Source organism: Gavialis gangeticus, unplaced genomic scaffold (genome assembly GCF_001723915.1).
Source record: "Gavialis gangeticus isolate Ggan-Ray unplaced genomic scaffold, GavGan_comp1, whole genome shotgun sequence".
In the NCBI taxonomy this organism is placed as follows: Eukaryota; Metazoa; Chordata; order Crocodylia; family Gavialidae; genus Gavialis; species Gavialis gangeticus.
The window spans coordinates 34,217,940-34,237,312 of NW_017729032.1; the positions used below are offsets into that span (position 1 = coordinate 34,217,940).

Genomic DNA, 19,373 nt, shown 5'->3' on the forward strand with positions numbered 1-19,373 from the left:
GACTTGAAGATCTACAAGGTCCTTTCCGACCCTACTTCTGTGATTCTATGACCACAGAAGTAAGGTGCCTTGCTCCCTGTCACACAGAAAACTAGGGAAGCTGAGCAAAATACATTACATTTTAAATCTGGCCAGAGAATTATACAACTTTTTTGTTGTGTAAAAAGTTAATTTGATTTTCATCTCTGTTTTAAAATGGAAGTATAGGTCCCACATTTCTAATCTCACACAATAACAACAATTAAATCAAATGAAGAAACAAATAGCAAGATTATGATTTTGACTACTGCTATCGAATTGTGTTCAAAATTTTTAAAAGGGAAAATATCACATACATCATCCATACTTAGCAGAATGCTTTTACTAGGGATATTCTTTTCTGTTACTTAAAAGAGTACATTGCGTTGTTACATTAATCTACATTCTTAATATTAAAAGTATCATCTATGATTACTCCCTAAATGTATCTAGATCCTTTGTCAGTTTGATTCTTTTATAGGTGTTACAGCAGTCGAGGTTAACTCAGTTCCATCAATTCCAGTAGTTTTCACTTCAGGCACGCAGGGCTGCAGTGGACCTCCTTGATTCATTGAGGCCAAGGCTCTGCTATTGCAGACAAGCACACCTGTTCACAGAGGGGTTTTTTATGCTTTTTAAAACATGAGTGTTTTTTCCCAAACATTCATGGAGAAAAACATTAAAAATCAGCAAGATAAAATGCACCAAAATCGGCAGGGAAACTGAGTACCTAAAATACCTTTCAGTTCTTTTTTTTTAAAGCTGACTACATCTCATCTACTCAAGACACAATGATTGACTGGCAAAGTAAAATGGAAACCTGACACATTTTAGACCTGACCTGGTTGAAACCTTTAGGCACTACCACAATGCAAATTCCTCCTCCATCTTTGTCATGGCAGATGAAGACAAGTGGACAGTGGTTTCCTATTGAACAGGAAAAAGAGGAAACTACAATATTTTCCTGCCAGTGCCAAAATGAAGACAGATGACATCCTGACTTCTGTGGGACCACGTTACCACCCCAGTACTCAGTAACCATTGTCCATTCTACACTGCATTTTAGGATTTCCTGCTCTCCCGCTACCAGGGGGAAGTGCCTCTTGAGACTGAGATTCTCAACAACTGCAGGTTTAGCATCACTTTCTACCACAAACCTACAAGAGCTGCTTCATACATGTTCCCTGTTTTCTAAAGGCTTTTGGGGGTGAATCTCCTACACTACCTAATCAGCCATCACCATTTTTAGAAGTCACAAAGAAGGTTGCACCTAAATCTCAGGCTTAATTAAGAGCTTTTTATACAACTCACAATGTGTCTGATCTTCCAACCTCTCTCTTTCACTATGAGTCACAGCATGTAGCTCATTGTGCTGGCAAAAGCAACAACAGCAATACATTAGGGCAAACTTACAAACCTTACCATGTTTCCCGTCAGTTCTGCTTTCAAAATTCTGGCTCCCAGCCTGTTCATCTCCTCCTCACTAAGGACTTGGGGAGTCTCATCCTTTGGCATATGTCTGGTAAAAATACAAGCAGCATTCAGTGCATAGGAAACAAAAGAACAACATACATACGACATATTATTTAACTGTCATTGGCAAATAAGTTGAAATGCTAACAAAATGTATTGCTTAAGTACACTTATAGAAATCCTCTATGTAGAGAAATCAAGAATGTTTATAGAAATCTATTCACATTCTGGGGTTACTTTTGCTAATGCAAAATACTTAATAGTCCCAAGCCAGGCTCCTTGACTTAAGCCTTTTTCCTCCTCCTCAGTGTCCACCTCAGAACCCAAGAAGAGGTGAGGAGGGGAAATCAAACTTTCCCTAGTTGTTCCAATTTGGGAGATACGTCATTTCTTTCTTTCAAAAGCTTTGAGTTGTTCTTAAATTTAATCTATGTTTAGGACAAGCTTTGTTTACCAAAATAGTTTAGCTTGTACTAAAAGCTGCACTGAAAGTTCATTGGTCCTAACCAGGGGTAGGTCCAAGGAGGGTGCAGTGGTGCAGTTACATCCCACTTTGACTCCTGTTTCACCCAGAGTTTAAAACTAAACTAGCAGTGGTAGCAGTATTTCTATTCAGACAGTGCTGACAGAGCCAATTGACTTCATGCCGCATTATAATCTATCCGATTCCTTTTAATCTCAATTTACTCCATATTTGTCAACAATCCTCTCTCCTTTGTAATGGTCTTGATGTTCAATTAATCAAAATATCCTTTCTTCTGGAATTTTTCTGTTAGTCATTCCTGGTAATCTCAACCTTCCAATTCACAGCTCTTCAGACTGTTTTTTGGTTCTAGCTAAAAACAAACTCAGGTATGGTAACAGTAACTAATATGAACATTAACTCAGGTGTGCCAATGACTGGCAGTGAAGTGTTGAATTCTCTGTCGAGATGCTTAAGAATCTTAAATTTTGTTTTACAAGTCTGAATAAAAGTTGTGCATTTAGCTATCATTACTACAAAAGTAATAAAACAATATTTTTTGACCATTTTTGCATAGTTTGTTGTGTTTTTAAACTTAACCTAGCAAATCAGAGTACATTCCAATAAAGCTGCATCTGTTTTTCTCTGATTTTAAACTGAGTCCCATATTTACTCATATACAAGATGAGGTTTTTGCTCCCAATCAGCAAGCAGAAGCACCCTGCATCTTACTTTTGCATACAAGGAAACTGCATTAAATGCATTGGTCTATCTTTGAACTGCTGCTAAAAGCAGCACGTGCTCAGTAATAAAAACCAGCTAAGAAGTTGATTAAATGCAGCCAACACTAAGCATGACTATAAAGCACATAGCCCGTATTGGCCATACCTAATTATGATGGGAACTTACCAAATGGATAGTTTAGTGCAGCACAACTGAATAAGATATACAGTAGTGCCCATTGAGTACACCCCCCTTCAGTGCTGACCCTTACAACAAGTCATGGTGAGCCACTAAACTGCATACATGTCAACTACCTCTCCACTCCCATAGCTGAACTATGCATTTCTTTTCCATTTCCAATGATTCCTGTTTCTTCACCAGCCTTAAGTGTGTGGCAAACATCACCAAATGGGGCCCCAAACAGTTCATACAGAATCCCTCTGCTCCCCATCTCTCAGCCTGGTGCATATAATAAGTCTGGCCATACCAAGTTGCCCTGCACCTCATCTGCATATAAATATTTAAACGATACCAGGACCTATGACAAGAACACCCATTTCCAGTCATAAGTGGGGAGTGGGGGGGCAGGGGTAATTAGTCCATGGATCCTTTATGGGGGTGGTATCTGGAGTATACACACACATACTGAGCAGTGCTGAACAGTGGAGTCAAATACTGTTGACTGCTGGGACCCCAGCACAATTAACTATATGGTAAATCATGAACTTTTTGAATTTGGATTAATACCATGCATAGTTTGACATCATATATATGTGCAAAAGTGCTACTTAAAAGTGTGTTTATGGAGTACCAGTACTAAAACTTGCAGCAGTTTCAAAAAAGGTAAAATGCATCTATTCTGAACGAACCAAGTCTATAGCTGTTATATGCAAATTGGTACAGCTATGTTTATTTCATGGAAAACTTTTTCAATTTTTTTTCTTGATTTCCATGTGCTAAGGGAGAGCAGGGTCTGACAGTAAGGAGAGAGGGAAGGGACTGCAAAGGGAAGAAGCTGGAGGGGGGGCAGAGGGTGAAGGGACTAGCTGACCCCCCAGATTTAAAACAAAGTTTTTGTTTCCCACATCCCCTAACCTAGATTCTGAAAAGCAATTAAAACAAACAGTAGGGATATTTCACTAGAGAGAGCAGGAAATGTTCATTACTTTGTATGTGCTCCCATAATGATTCAAGCAGCAACACCACTGTCTGTATGTTTTCAAACAAATTGTACCTTTTTCTGAGTTTGTCTTCACTCAGATTCTGACTCAGGTAATATTTTCATCCTGTTATTAAGTATGATTTTCAGTAAATATTATCCTAACTGGATGGACATTTCCTCCGGGGAAATCCTCTGGGCAGACAGTCAGCCAAGAATACAAGGCATGCAACTCTGCACTTAATTAACTTGTTTCATAACTGTCCAAAATAGTTTGATATATAGGTCAGAGAAACTCCCCCTGTATTCAATGGAAGAGAGAAAACTAATGAAGACATTGTCGGCATGAGACATGGAAAACTGGGTTAGCAACACCTATTAACATCAATGAGTACATGGCAATGAAAAATTTACTCTGGGGGGCACAGTAAACAACATTACAAAACTGTTAAAAACTCCAGAAGCAGAAAATTAATCCATGCAGGGCCATAAATAATTTGCAAAAAGTACACCTTATTCCAAAAGCCCACCCCATAAAGTTCTGAACTTCAACTAGGCCCATTAAAATCAATGGAAAAACAGAGTTCTGTCTGAAGTCAATGGGAGGTCAGGGTGCACCTCAAATGACAATATGAGAAGACAGTGGAGAAGAGTCGTTACAAAACCATTCTTGCTCCATAGAACAACTGACAAATCAGTACAAGCTGAATGACCTGCACTTGCTCATGTTAAGTTACACGTGTCCTGATGAACAATGAGCACTTACCTGTAAAATTAACAGATTGCTAAATTCACCTTTAAAAAAATATTCAATATTTTATACAGGACAAGTCTGCATTTAGGTGCACCTAGAGACAGGGTGCTTCTCTTTGTTCACAAAGAATTAAGGATTGTGTCTTAACAGGATACCTTCAGACACGCAAGGTTCTGAGAATGTGTGCCCACTATGAACTAAATATAGACTTTATTATAGTCTGTGGTCACAGAAGTATAAAAAGGTTCAGCTAATTGATAAATATAAAGTACTGAAAAGCAATAACTTGGGGGAATGTTTGGAAAACAAAAGATAATTGCATTAGGATACTTTTCATGTACTAAAAGCCCAAGTCCATAAAACCTTGTTTGCAGAGCAAATAAATAAGTCTTCTCTTTAAAAAGAGAGAGAGAGAACTAGAGACCTGATTCTACAAAGGGACTTTTCATTGTGGACAGATAAATCTATGTAAATGTTCGAAAGGTCAGGACCTTATGTACTAAACATCCAGAGATGTTGTTCACTTAGACAAGACCTTCTATCTCTTATGAATATTAAAATATAAATGTAGAAACTCTTCTTTTACCCAAGAAATTATTAATTTTCACATGCTAATAAGAAATATTTTTTCACCATCATATTTACACTGCCATTCTTCAGTAGCATACAAAAATGTATCTATAATTGTTCAATAGTTAACAGGCAGCAAGGCTCCAGTGGTTTATACATATTTGCAAAAGAAATACAAGCTATTTATGAAAACTAGAGTTCTGTATTAATAGACATGGGGAAAAAACCACAATAAACTCTCCCCTGAGGCTAGAGATTCCAAGTGTTCAGTGTCAAAACTAATTTCTAATCTGCCAATAAGAACTGCTTGTCAGCAACTTAAACAACACCAGCAGGAGGGAAACAAATCACACTGATTTGTATTTTCATCAATTCACATTTCCACTTCAACTTGTCTCATCAACCACCTTCTGTGTCCTACTTGATTTATACTTCGCTGCTTACCAACTTTTCCCAACCTTATCATGTTCTGCAAACTTACATATGGGCATTTGGGCCATTACCATGCAATTTTACTACTAGGAAATATCTTACTACTTCGAGAAAAATTACTGACAGTAGTAAAGTTAATCATGTGCATAAGTATGCGCAGGATCAGGGCTATGGTGACTACACAGAAAATGACTGCCCAAGACCTACACAGCACTTCTGTCTACTCTAATGAACACACTTTTTTTTTTCATTATGCCACCAAAGACTGAAGGACATATTACTTAATATTTTTTCCATCTAGTTCCTATTCATTTTTTCTACTGTCCACAAAAATATACTTTAAAATAAATTATTTTTCTGCCATTTAAGTTTGAATAAAATCTATAACTTTAACATAAAATTGCACTTCTTAAAGCTAGCAAGTTTATCCCTGCTATACTGTTCCTTCATCTTCCCCAAGTGATTTTGCCATTCACCACCTCCAAACACTTACAAGTGGGCTTTGCTTGTTTAAATTAAATTAGAGATGAACTTTTATTCCACAGTTAATTACAAAGGAAAGATGCAGGCTCTACTGTAAACCAGTGTTCAAAGTACAAGTAAAGTAACGCATTGTCATGGGAAATGCTACTGAAAATACACCAAGTACCACAAACTGAAACAAGGCTTGTTTTTACCTTGAAAATGACAACTTCTGATACCAAAGACTCAAAAAGAAAGTGTATTTCAAGATTAAAACTCTTTAAAAACAGGCCATGGTTATGCATTTTCAGAAGAGGTAAATACAACCTCTGGCTGTGTCCAGACAAGCGCAGCCATGCAGTATGTGGTGCTGCAAACACATCTGTGGCACCATACACCACATATTGAGGTGTTCTCTGAGCCTGAATCCCTGGGTCAAAAAAATGTACAGAAATAACAAGTAGGGCAGTGCACATAGGGGCAGTGAGCACTGTCCAAAATCAGAGTCACACTCTGGCTGCCGGGCAATCTCTGAGTGGCAAAATCACTCCAGGAAGCCCCCAGGAGCCCAGGTAAGGCCCCCAGGATTACCCCAGGAGGCCTCTGAGCTGCAGCCCCAGAAGGGCCCCCAGAGTCCCAAGTAAGGCTGCCGGCCCCAGCCTCCCCTACCCAACCCAGGGTGACCTGCCACGCACCCAAGGGTGCGTGGCATAAGTGATCCCCAAGGACAAGTAGCATCAGCACAAGATGTGTCGCTCTTTATTGTCCCCAAGGAAACAAATATCCACATTCATGTGGTCGCGGCCTCTGAGATTAAAAATGTTCTTAAAAGCTGTGTAACTGTTGTCAAACTCCTAGAACGTCCAATACAAACACTATCTACAATTTTACATTTATATAGCACCTTTCACTTGAAGGTTCCCAACAAGCCCCAAGAAACTATATTTATATAAATACACATTTCTCCCCACCACACTGAAATACAGGATTTTCTCAGGTTGCAGTAGTTATTTAGCAACATTTAGAAACACAATACAAGTGTTTGGATCAAAAAAGTATATTGACTGATTCCAATTAAAGTGGCATTGAGTACACATGTACTCAGAATGAAACTACTGAATTTTAAATTCACCTAGATTTTAGTGTTTTCACTCCTATTCATGGTCATTAAAAACCAACTGTATTTACATAGGTTTTAAGTCTTTCCACAAAGATGGCACCTACCAACCCAGTATGGTCCCTACTGCTTAACTTGCTGATGTGCTAATTTAGCATTGACTCTAAATGTTAATACCTTCAAATGTTAAATCATTTTTGGCATACCTGGCTTTTCTTTCAAGAACTAGGAAGACTCAATTATGTTCAGAGATCTGATACCATCACAGTTCATCGAAGTATGGATATAGATATATTTTTCTTACACGCTGCCCTGCCAACATAACTGACACTTACCAAAAACTATGAAACTATGAAAATAAACTGTAAGATACCCAGAACATGATGCTTTGTTCTCTGACAGTGGATCTTTCTTCTCTGGGATTTTTCTTAAGTTTTCTTCCAAAGACTTTTCTCTTTCACCTTTTGGTGCTTCTTCCCAATTAGCAGCAACTTTTTCCATTTTAACTGGCTTTTGATCTAAGACCGATCTCTTAGCATCTTCATGTGTTCGCCTCCAAAGTGATTTTATTTCAGTGTCTTCACCAGGCTTTTGAAAACTGCTGCTTAAAGAGCTATGAGTTGGTAGTCTAAAAGAGGACTTCTGCAGACCATAGTCTTTATCCCTACTACAAGATGACCAGTTTTCCTCAGAAGGCTTCAAAAATCTACGTTTCAAATCATTTAGAGCAGAACTCTTCTCTTGATTTTGTTTTTGGTTACAATGTTTCGCTGCTTTGGAAACACAGACTCTTAACTCAGTGTCTGTGCTACTATGTCTAGATTCTTGTTCTTCTCTTGACCTGTCCTTTCTGTAACTTCTGTCTTCTTGTGAGTATACTTTATATTTCTCTCTTGTGTACCCCTTCCACTTATCCATGTCACCTTCATCATGTCCTTCTCTTACGAGCCGGCGTTCTCTTTTTTTCTGCTCATTCTCTGAATAATCATATTTCTCCCATCTTCCTCTTCTATCATTTTTCTTTTTTGATGTGACTTTTTCAGCTTCTTCCATTCTTGACTGAAATATCTCCACTGACTACAAAAAAGAAAGGAAAAATAACTTATTTTAAAGGTATGCCCATATCAGAGAGAACAACAAAGAATTAACAGATAGAAGGCATGATATCAATGACAAAAGATTCTTTGGAAATGTCAAGCAAGTCTAAGTGATATTTCACATAGAAAAAAAATCAAGCACTAACATAATCTGTTATCTATGCTGCTTCCTTAAGATATGTTCCATGTAATATTACTAATGGAGTATTAGTAATATCACACAGAACATATCTTAAGGAAGCTGCATAGATAATAAAAAAATTAAGGAATAACACAATCAACACTATTTCATCCCATACCAAAACCCAAAGTCTGATCAGAGTCAAGGAAATGTCAGTATTCCTGCCAGATTAGCCCATCACAGCCTTCTCAATGATGCTTTCTAAAAGAACAGAGAAAGAAATCTGAGATAGGTGTAGCAGTTGGCAGCAAACATAAAAAAAAAAACCCAGAATCACTGGTTGCTTGATAATGGATTTAAAGTAATAGAGTTTTTCAGAATCTCTGGCTCTTTGTACTCTGGCTTCCAGCAACTGCCCTCAGTACTTCTCCCCTAATACTCTCTAGTTAAGTAAAACAGAAATCTAATTTGCAAGCTAGAATCTCAGACAGCATCACTAACTGAAATTTAAACATAAAAGATTCAGCATTTGCTCCATCAAAATATCATGTTTGTGGCTCAGGTCAAATATTATCTAACTATCGTGGTCTACTGCCAAATGATTTTGAAGAAAATGGCATTTTAATCAAGATCAGTTTCGACAATTGCTCATAGATTTAACATTGATGGGAAACCTGGACTGAGCAGAGTACAAGTGAATGGGAAACAACCTACACATTAAAATATAACTTATCACATAACGTTCCAACTTGCAATATGGCATCACCACTAAGAACTGTGTATGTATGCTTGCATAAAAAGTTGAGAGAAATCTTTGTTACACATATATTAAAATTTTGGAAAGTGATCAGATCCTATGATGATGATAGTCATTTAAGAACTTCACCAGAGATAAAAATAGGCAGAAGCATCTAACAAAATAGAGTGTTACCTATAAAAGCTTGCAGTGTTGCCTATATAAACTCATGCCACCCTGAACCAGTTAGTCTCTAAGATGTCCGCCTGCCCTGCCTTCTGCTTGATGTCTTCAGACTAACTCAACATACCAACTAATTCTGTGCTTAAAAAGAAAGAAAAAACATTTGCAAGATGTTCTTGTATCCCACAGAGGGACAATATTGCTTGCAAAATCTTATAATTAAAAATAAAATCTGATAGCATTAACACTTTCATCACATGATAGAAGTTTCAAGAACTGGTTCTCTCAAAACCATCATTATATACCCTAGAACATGGAAGCCCAGGTTTTTGGCAGGAGTTCCACAAATCAGCTGTTCACTGTCCATGAGTGCCATTCCAGTCCCCTCCCCCTGTCCAATCTGCTGCTCTGCTTTCTGCTGCCTGATCCGCTTCTCTACCTCCTGATCCCTGCCCCATCTACCATTGTGCTGCCTGTCCCCTCCCTGATCTGCTGTGTGAAGCTTCCTGTGCAACTTCCTCAGGCACTTGTGCCACAGGTTGACCACCCCTGCCTTAGAAAGTACAATAAATCTTTATGCCTTAACAGGAAAGTGACTTTTTCCAAGTGCATAAAAACTGTGAAGAGGAGAAGATTTCACTTAAGTATACTTACACCATATCGTTCAGTAACAATTTCCTCAAAATTGCGATTCTCTCTTTCAGCCTGCTCTTTCATCCTTTGGTATGATTTTTGCAGCCAACTTAAGCCACCATCTTCTACTGCAGTAACTAGAGAACAAAAAAATTGCATGCAGTTTTTTTTTATATTTCTGGTATATGTTATGTGGGACATGGAACTTCAATTTAGCTCAACAAGACCTATCTTATACACTTATATAGATTACTTCAGCTTTCTGGTTTCATCTTCTTGTACTTCATTCTCCAGCTTTTTCTTTAAAAACATAACCAACATTTTCTTACATTTTTCCTATCCTATCCTATCCTATGCGAAACAGAAAACAGAGGTAAATCTTTGTCAATACTGGCAGCAAATAATTCTTCTTAAAATTCAGATTAGATTAATTCAAAAATAGGATGAGGGTTTTGATGGAGAATGTTCTTGGTTTCTCCACCAGAGCAGTTAGGAGTACATGGAAGTACAAGGATAAATGTAGATGCTGCTCACCTAAAGTGTACGCACAAAGTAAAACAAGGAATCATTCAGACCAGTCGTAGTTGATGAAACAGAATTAAACTGTTTCACTCACTGACTGGAAAGGGAGTTTCCATTGCTTAAAAATGTCATATGTGAACCGAGAGGAACAGAGAATGCACGTGATGGAGCAGGGGTATAGGTTGTAGCCATGTTGGTCTAAGGACATAGGCAGACAAGGTTCTTTGGGTGACTCTGATATCTTTTATCAAAGCACCGTAAATAGTTGGAAAAAAAAATTCTTAGCAAGCTTTCAGGTTTAAAAACCCTTCATCAGGCATACTAACTGCAGAAGCTTCCTCAACCTCACGAAGGGTTTTTAAACCTGAAAGCTTGCTAAGTAGATTTTTTTCCAACTATTTAAGTTGATCTAATAAAAGATATCAGATTCACCCAAAGAACCTAGTCTGTAATGAAGCAAGTGTTCCTGGGACAGATATTTATACAATCAGTGTTTCATACACAAGGTAAATTTGTAGAACAAATGTAAGGGGGACATACCATTCTGAGGACCTTACAACTTAATTTTACATATGAAGCAACGAGCAAGAACAACATACCATGGAAAGGTGGAAGTGCAATATTTACAATGATAAGATTATATCATTTAATTGTATTTTGATGGTATGGTTTACTTCCTTTAACCTTGCCTATTTTATTATATCTATATATAATCAGTATGTTTGCAAGATGGAGCAGTACAGGAGTAGTTGTATATTTTATACATTTATGAATTTTCATTTTCTTTTCTTCATTCTCTTTCCTGACTCTGTTCTTTGCCACATGCCTTATATACAAGACAAACTCCCTTTTCTGCAAAAATGAAATCAGTTACTAATAGTTTTTGGCTGGGGACATTAGCAGATCTCCCAAAATTCTGAAGGCATGTACCCTGCCGCTCTTCACCTCCCAGGGATAATATATCCCAGGGCAATCCTGTCCACATAACTGCTTATATAAGGGCTCTCCTACTGCTCCATGCCTTCAGAATTCAAGGGGCCACTTTGCATATTTATAAATGGTGCGTGACATTGTGACTACATTTTCTATCTTCACTTGATGGAAACAAGAAAGGATAACCCTAGGGTAAGGGCTGAAGTGAAAAGGTTATAGAAATAATATTTTTTTCACAAAATGCATCCGTAATATACTTCATTTAAATGTGACTCACAAAATTCTGTAGCTGAATATCTTAAAACTGCAATTTGTGTAATGGAATGAAAGGAACCAAATGAGATGTCAACAATTTATCATGTCCTAGGAGAATCATGCTTTCCTTTAACTAGTTCAAAATGGTGAATTTCTGTTTAGATCCTAAAGGTCAAACCACTCAAGATCATAAACCAGTCAAGAAATATTCTGCAGAACAACTTTATCATGATTTTAACCCATTATTTGTTATCAAATCCATATTTTTTTTTCTTTTTTTTTTTACTTACACATCTTTATTGTACATTATTGAGTATTCTGTTATCCTGACCTTGTAACAACCACAAAAAAAAATATCACTAGTACGCGTGAACCGATAAAGATTTTTTGGGCTGATACCAACTGCCGATTATTAAGCGGCCATATCAGCCAACACCAATCTGATTGCCAATATGCAGCGCGGCAGCTTGGAGAGCAGTGTCCAGCCAGTAAGTCTGTTGTGGGGAAGTAGCATGGGTGTTGGGGGGGAGGGTACAGAGGCCGCCACGATGAGGGAGGGAGGGAGTGGGGCTGGGGCAGGTGCTGCCGAGGCAGGGCGGGGCAGGGCGCAGGACAGAGTCACAGGCGACTTGTCCAGGAAGCACAGGGGCCTGGACAGAGCAGTTCCCGCCACTGCCCGCACCCCCAGGGGAGGTATGGGAGGCACATGCTCCCTCTCCCCCACCAGAAAAAGGCTGGCGCAGCACCAGAAACAAGCACACAGCGAACAGCCTGCCTTCACACCGCGCACAAATCGGGGGCTACAAGCCCCCCCTCGGGGGTGTGCGCAGCAGCAGGAGCTCACCCCCACCTCTTGGACAAGCTACCTGCGGCTCTGTCCCACACCTGCCCTGGCTGGGCAGCACCTACCCCTGGCCCCAGCCCCATGCCCTCCCACACTGTGGGGTCCTCAGTCTGCCCCTCCCCATTCCCCTTCCTTCTTCCACACACTTTCCTCCCCCACAGACTAAACAGCAGGATGCTCCTCTCCAAAATGCAAGGTTGCATTCCTGGCCGTGTGCATACCACGGCTGTGCATGTGTATGCCGCATTTATCAGTGACATTATCAGCTACATCAGCCAAAAAAGCCTATTACCATTAATGTCAATTTTCCTTTTATCAGTGTTGATATGATATGGACCAATGTATCGGTGCACCTCTAATCACTAGGGTTTGGATAAAGACAAGATATACAGATCAACTTTTATTATTAAAAGTTGGCTTTTTACCTTTTTTTACTGAAGCTGCTTCTCCCTCTTCTGGTGGCAAGCCTGTACCACCATCTTTCCAGTAGGGGTTCAGCTCTCTTTCTGAAAGTTGGGACTGTAACAGAAACAAATTTTGTCTGCATAATATTTTTTGTACAAAGACTTCACTCTAACAATTGTTAATATGTTGTTAGTTATTCCGTGAGACCTGCCTATGAACATATGAATTTACCAAAGTGACACTCTAATAGACATGACACTGTAATTTTACCTAAGTTTGGCAGGACACTGCAGATTTCAATTAAAAAAAAAATATCTAGACTCCTTAAAGAGCGTCTGGTAAAGAAACAGCTACAATTATTCACAAAAAGTAAATATATGGCATTCTTGATGAAGTATTGATCTTTTTGATACTCAATAGCACTGTACATTAATTTCTTCACTATTCTCCTTCAAGAAAATCTCTCCAAGACAGCTTAACTGCAAAAGAAAGAGCATACTTTCAAAATGACAGAATATTAAATCAGAATTGTACAGGTTTCCCTCGATTTATGTGGTAGATGTGTTTTCGGAAAACTGTGCATAAACTGAATTTGCATAAAGGAAACCCATTTTATAATGTAACAAATACGGATATGTTCCCATGAGAGTGAGGGAGGGAGGGAGTGAGGCTGGGGCTATGGAAGGGGTGGGGAGAGGGTGCAGCATAGTCCAATGGCTGCAAGCAGCTGGCATCAGTCACTCCCAGGGCTCCAGCAGGGGCTGGGGACAGCAGTGGCACCAAGCTCTTCCCAGTGCTCAGGGCTGGCAGCAGCCTGCTCTCAACCCGCAAGAGCAGGCTGAGACCGGCAGCGACACCAGGCTCTTTCCAGCACTTGGGGTGGGCAGCAGCCTGCAATAGGATAAAAGAAGGCTGGTGCCGGTGGCCGCTGCAGGCTGGGGCCAGCAGCAGCACTGGGCTCTTCCTGGTGCATGGGGTGGGCCGCAGCGACGGGAGGGTGTCTGCTGCCACCCCAAAATTCACCATAGTCCCCCACCCCCAACCTGCCCTCCCAGCGCCACTGCCAAATGCTACAAAGATCCCAGTGCCACTACCGGCCCCAGCCTCCAGCGGCCACTGGCCCCGACCTGCAGCAGGATGAGAGCAGGCTGCCGCCAGCCCTGAGCACCAGGAAGAACCCGGTGCCACTGCTGGCCCTAGTCTACAGCAGCAGCCTACTCTCGTCCTGCATGCAGAGTCTGGCACAGCCCCCACAGCCTGCAGCCCTCCTGGGATGCAAGTAGCAGCAAGAGCCTCACTTTCTCCCCCACCCCCCATCCCGTGCCCTGCACCCACTCACAGGTTCCTCTGCTTTGCTCCCTGCTGCAGCCCCGAGAGCAGCCGACAGGCTGTGCCACACCTCACGCCCCCCCCCCTTCCCCTACAGACTTCTCTCTCCAGGCCTCTGCTTCTCCCCACTCACCCCAGCCCCTGCTGCAGCAGCTCCAGGAGCAGCTGACACCACCTGCCTGCTCCATGGTACAGCACAGCCCAGGGGCTGGCGTACGCGGGGACAAGCAGAGCCCCAGGGCCGATCACATAAGAGTGAATTTGCCTGGTATAACACTAATCTGGGGTATAAAAAGGGTCATTGCATAAGAGTGAATTTGTATATATAAAACACACATAAATCAAGGGAAACCTATAATATTCTACTGCATTGCTTTTGCACAGAACTAAAGAATCTGAAAAGAGGTAAATGAAGATCTCAATTCTTTGGGTTGCTTCCACTTACCTATCTTTAAATAACTGATGTAAAAATCCATCAGCACATGTGTCAGTCTAAAAATTACAAGGATATAGCAAGCGAGATAATATAAAATGTCTCTCTATTTCTAACCAAAAACAGCAGGGGTCAGATTTTCATGATTAGACCCCCAGGAACCAACAGGATTTTTGTCAATTTATTTAAAGTAAAAATAATTAATAGTAAAAAGGGCAGCTCTGGAAGAAGGGCTTAAGGATGCTAACATTCAACTCACAAATTAAGAGTAAGAAAAAGAGGCAACAGAAGTAACCAGAAGCACTTGGATGGCAGCCATTATAATTATATTTGAAAAAGTTTGCTTCTGAAACCATTTTTCAAAAGTTTGGGAGGGTAGGGCTCTCTTTAAAGGGAAAGAAGTTTTCACACGATAACTTCTCTGGAGATTGTGAGCAGAAACTCCAGCTATTTTCTGTTTTACGCAGTTCATTTAATCCAATTTTCTTTCCACACCACAAGGTGTGTAAGGCACAAGTCAGTCAGCAGCCAAGCTGACCCTGAGCCTGCAAGGTTGATGCTATCCCACTGGGTTAAATAACCCTTCCCTTTGCTTTGGGGATGTCAAATGGGTGGCTTGTTTGCAAAGCCTGTTATTCAACACTCTCAGAGCAAGACCAAACTTATTCCAACCAACACTATTTGTGGCTACTGGTGAACCTGCCTGCTTAAAATGTTTAACATTTGTTATTGCATCAGACCATATACTCTGAATATCTGATACAGGAAATGACTCCAAAAGCCATTAACTTCCTTTGGATAGACTTGTTGCTGTTCCACAACTCTGATCTATATGGGAGAATGCATAATCCACTGCTATTAAGGATTCACTACTTAATGCTGATGATACTAGATTTCCATTTTGGAGTGAGCTTTTGAAAAAAAGTGCTTGCCTTATTCACTCAAGTTATTATAGCAAAAACTTAGTTGCCAGATATGGGAGGTGGTGCCTTAATATGCAAATTCATTAACAGTATTCAGCTCCATCGACAAACAATGGGATCATCTGAGGTCAGACAGACTTTCAAAACCTTCAACTTCCTTATTACAGACCTTGTTATTTAGCAGACCTACTGATTTTTTTTCCCTTACATTCTGTTAATCAGGAGGTAGGTATCACCACCACGCACCAACTTTACAAACACCATCCATTCATGGAAAATTGATTTGAGGTCTGCTGAATAGCAAAAATCAATGACAACAAAGAAGAGGCCACACCCTTGTCCAACCCTCATAACAGCACCAAAATTGTCAATTATTCCAGGCTGAAAATTGCACAATATCAGAGAATGGTGATTGTGGCTTCTTGATAAACGTTTCAGAAAAAAAATGGATAATATTACAAGGGAATCCACGTATTTCCAGTGCTTGCCACAGGGACCCTCAACCTACATGGTCAAAAATCAACAAAATGTGACTGAAACTTAAGATTAATAGCTAGTATTCACTGCTTTGTTTAACACTACTTAAGACTTGCTGTTGGTGGCATTGCAGACTCTGTTCAATGGTCCAAAAGAGAGAGTTCCTAGGACAGGTATCATTACGAGCCCTCACTAATTGTTAGTCACTTAAAACCATTAGGCAATTTTATGGCTATTCTTTTCTTCCATACTTCCAGAGCTGGATTCTGTAGTCCATGCTTAGCAGAAAAAAATCACAGCAGCATTTTCATGTTCTGTTTGCTGCTTGCTTTGCACAGATCTGCAGTTATTTTATCTGGGTCCACTGACTTGTAGGTTTAGATGATGGGACCAAGGGCATGCTTTGCTCATTTGTGAAAGACACCAAGTTGGGTGGAGTTGCGGGTACTGCAGAGGGTAGGGCTAGGATCCAGAATGTTCTGGATAGACTAGGAAAATGGTCTACAATCAACCAGGTGAGATTCAACAAGTTTGTTTCTTTTTGTTTGTTAATTTCCTCTTTCCCAATCAAAAATGTTGAGGAGATTTCAATGGGATCTTGTGGTAGTAGTCATATTTTATTTACCGCTTCTAACAAAAGAATACTACAAAATGAACAATAAAGTTTATATTATATAAATGTTGCTCAAAGAATATGAGATTGTACATTCTACCAGTTTAACAAAATTAGAACAGAACATTGTATACAAAGAACAGATAAAATATGCACATAATTGTTTGACTACAACCTCAGTAGTAAAATTAATACTTCATTAAGAATTTTACCCTAAACTACCGCCATGTAATTTAACAGTCTGTTTTCAAAATCTGGTCTTTAATATGGTAAATTGCCAAATAAAGATCAGGGATCAGAGCATAAGCTGTTCTTAGCATAATTACTGTATTGACTCAAATCCAAGATGAAATTCTCTCTCCCCCCACCCCCACAACATAGAGGGAAGGGGAAAGCCTCATCTTGGATTCAAATACTTGCTGGCTGGCAGCTGCTGTTGCCCCATCCCTGGCCCCAGCACCATGCTACCACCTACACCAGGCCAGTCTGGCTCATGTTGTGGGGCAGGGGGCACACAACAGGGGGGGCACAATGGAAGCATAGTGTGGCTCATGTTGTAGGAGTGGGGGGAGGTGGCACCTAAGGGAACACCAGATGGGAGGGAAGGCATGTATGAGAGACTGCACATTGTGGGAAGCATGGGAGAAGAGACACAGAGAAGATCACATGGTGGGGAGCAAGGGAGTTGCGCAGGGGAAACCACACAGCCTGTCCCCTTCCCATTTAGCTCTGGCTCTGGCTCCTGCCCCAAACCTGACCCTAACCCAACCTAGCCCACAGCTGCCATTGCTGCTTCTGCATGGCTGGGGCAGTTCAGAGCTGCCATCAACTGCCCTGGAGATTGAGCCACTACAGAAGGTAAGTGGAGGTGGGGCCAGGGGGACAGGGGCAGAGGGGTAAGGGTCTAGCTATCTGCCTGTCTACTGCTGCCTTCCCTTCTGCAGCAGTGGACAAGGGAAATTTAAAATAACCTCCCAATAATTATAATTATTATTATTATAACTATAAAAAAATATAAGATGTGTATTACTTTCCATAGAATGTAGTTATTGTAGGGTCATCGTAAATGCAAAGTCATCTTGGATTGAGGTAAATATAGTACGTCTCTTAGGGACAACTGCATGGTACGGCAGCCAGTCTGAGTAATTTTACAGGTTAACTAAAACTAATTAAGCAACTGAGTAAATTTGGCTTGTGTGTGTCTCATTCTGCACAGCTTCAGCATCATGGGTTTGCACTTGTATAACTATCATGAATGGCATGTGCCCCCAGCAGCTGGGGGGGGCATGGCTACACTGGCGGCAGTGGGAGCACGGCGGCAGTAAGCTGGGGGCTCCCACAGATGCCACTGGTACCGTTGGCAGTGGGAGTGGAGTGGGGGGTGGAGCGATTGCCTACCAGGGGTTGGTGACCACGCACAGGTGCTGCCAGCAGCAGCCAGCAGCAATCGTGGACCACCCACAGACCCACCTTTTTGTAGGGGGTGCACATGCACCCGCATGCATCCCCTATTCATCGCCCCGATAAATACTTTGGTAGAAATTTCCCTTAGACAGTAAAATTATTTTAAAAACCCCTAAAAATAGAAATGCTTAATAGTAATGGTCAGTATACAACAATTTAAGATCTAATCTACCCACAGATTAAGATCACATTTCCTATGTACAAGACTAGTATTAAAATACATATTTGCAGAGACCTGATAGAAACAAAAAAATAATTCAAAGAATATGAACACCCTGAGGAAGAAATTTAAAATGTTACTGTACTATATATGCTATTTGCTTGTGGCATGCTCTATTACAGGGGTTGTCAACCAGGAGTACGCCTACCCCTGCGGGTACTTGGGAAGGCCTCAGAGGGTATGCGACAGTAATTTAAAAGCAGCAGCACAGGGGGTGGGGCGGCTGCTGTGTGCCACTTCCCCATGCCCAGGTATCTCCCCTTTCCTCACTGCCCATTGAAAGCAGAAGTAGGGAGATAACAGGGATTTATCCCCCGCAAAAGCAGGGCAGTTGTAGGGCTGCAAGCAGCCCAGCCACAGGTTTCCAGCAGCTGCAGCAGGGGTGGGGAGAGGCGCATGCACAGCGGTGACAGAGGAAGTGGGTCTAGGGGGATGGAGCTAGGGCAGGCACTTGTGGCAGAGCATGGGACTGAGCCACAAGTGGCTCATCGAGGGGACATGGCTCCTGCTGCTACATGCACGCCAGGACGCATGAGTGTGGGGGGGAAGTGTGCTCCCAGATCTGCGCAGGGCAGGGAAGGCTGGGGCCAGGGCTGTACTGGGCTCTTCCCGGGAGGGAGGACACTGCTGGGAGGGGAGCAGCAGAGATGGAAGGGGGCTGCAGCCACCCCAAGATTCACCATAACCCATCTGACCCCCCACCCAGAGTGCAGCACACCTGCACCACCACCCCCGCCAGAAGAGCCTAGAGCTGCCCCAGCCACAGCGTGCAGCGGCAGCCCATCCTGCCCCATGCAGATCTGGGGACAAACACCTCCCCGTACGTCCCAGGACATGTGCAGCAGCAGCAGCCACCACCCCTCCCTGCACCCCCAGATTTGTTGGTGCGGGGGTGGTGCCAGCACTGGGCAATGATCCCAGGCATGGGCAAAGGGATGAGCACAGCAGGCCCCAACCCTAGCTCAACTCTACTCCCTCCCTACCCCTGTCAGGTCCTAGCCCAGCCTCCCTCCC

General features: G+C 41.5%; 1 protein-coding gene across 1 annotated transcript in view; it reads right to left on the reverse strand.

Moving 5' to 3' along the window:
- The window catches only part of CWF19L2 (CWF19-like 2, cell cycle control (S. pombe)), a 264,167-nt gene that overhangs the window by 178,561 nt on the left and 66,233 nt on the right, over window positions 1-19,373 (reverse strand). Inside the window, exons 6-9 of the mRNA XM_019525038.1 lie at window positions 12,921-13,014; window positions 9,963-10,078; window positions 7,545-8,248; window positions 1,441-1,537 (exon numbers count right to left, since the gene is read on the reverse strand). Of these exons, the coding sequence (XP_019380583.1) occupies window positions 1,441-1,537; window positions 7,545-8,248; window positions 9,963-10,078; window positions 12,921-13,014 (1,011 nt within the window). The remainder of the gene's footprint in view (window positions 1-1,440; window positions 1,538-7,544; window positions 8,249-9,962; window positions 10,079-12,920; window positions 13,015-19,373) is intronic.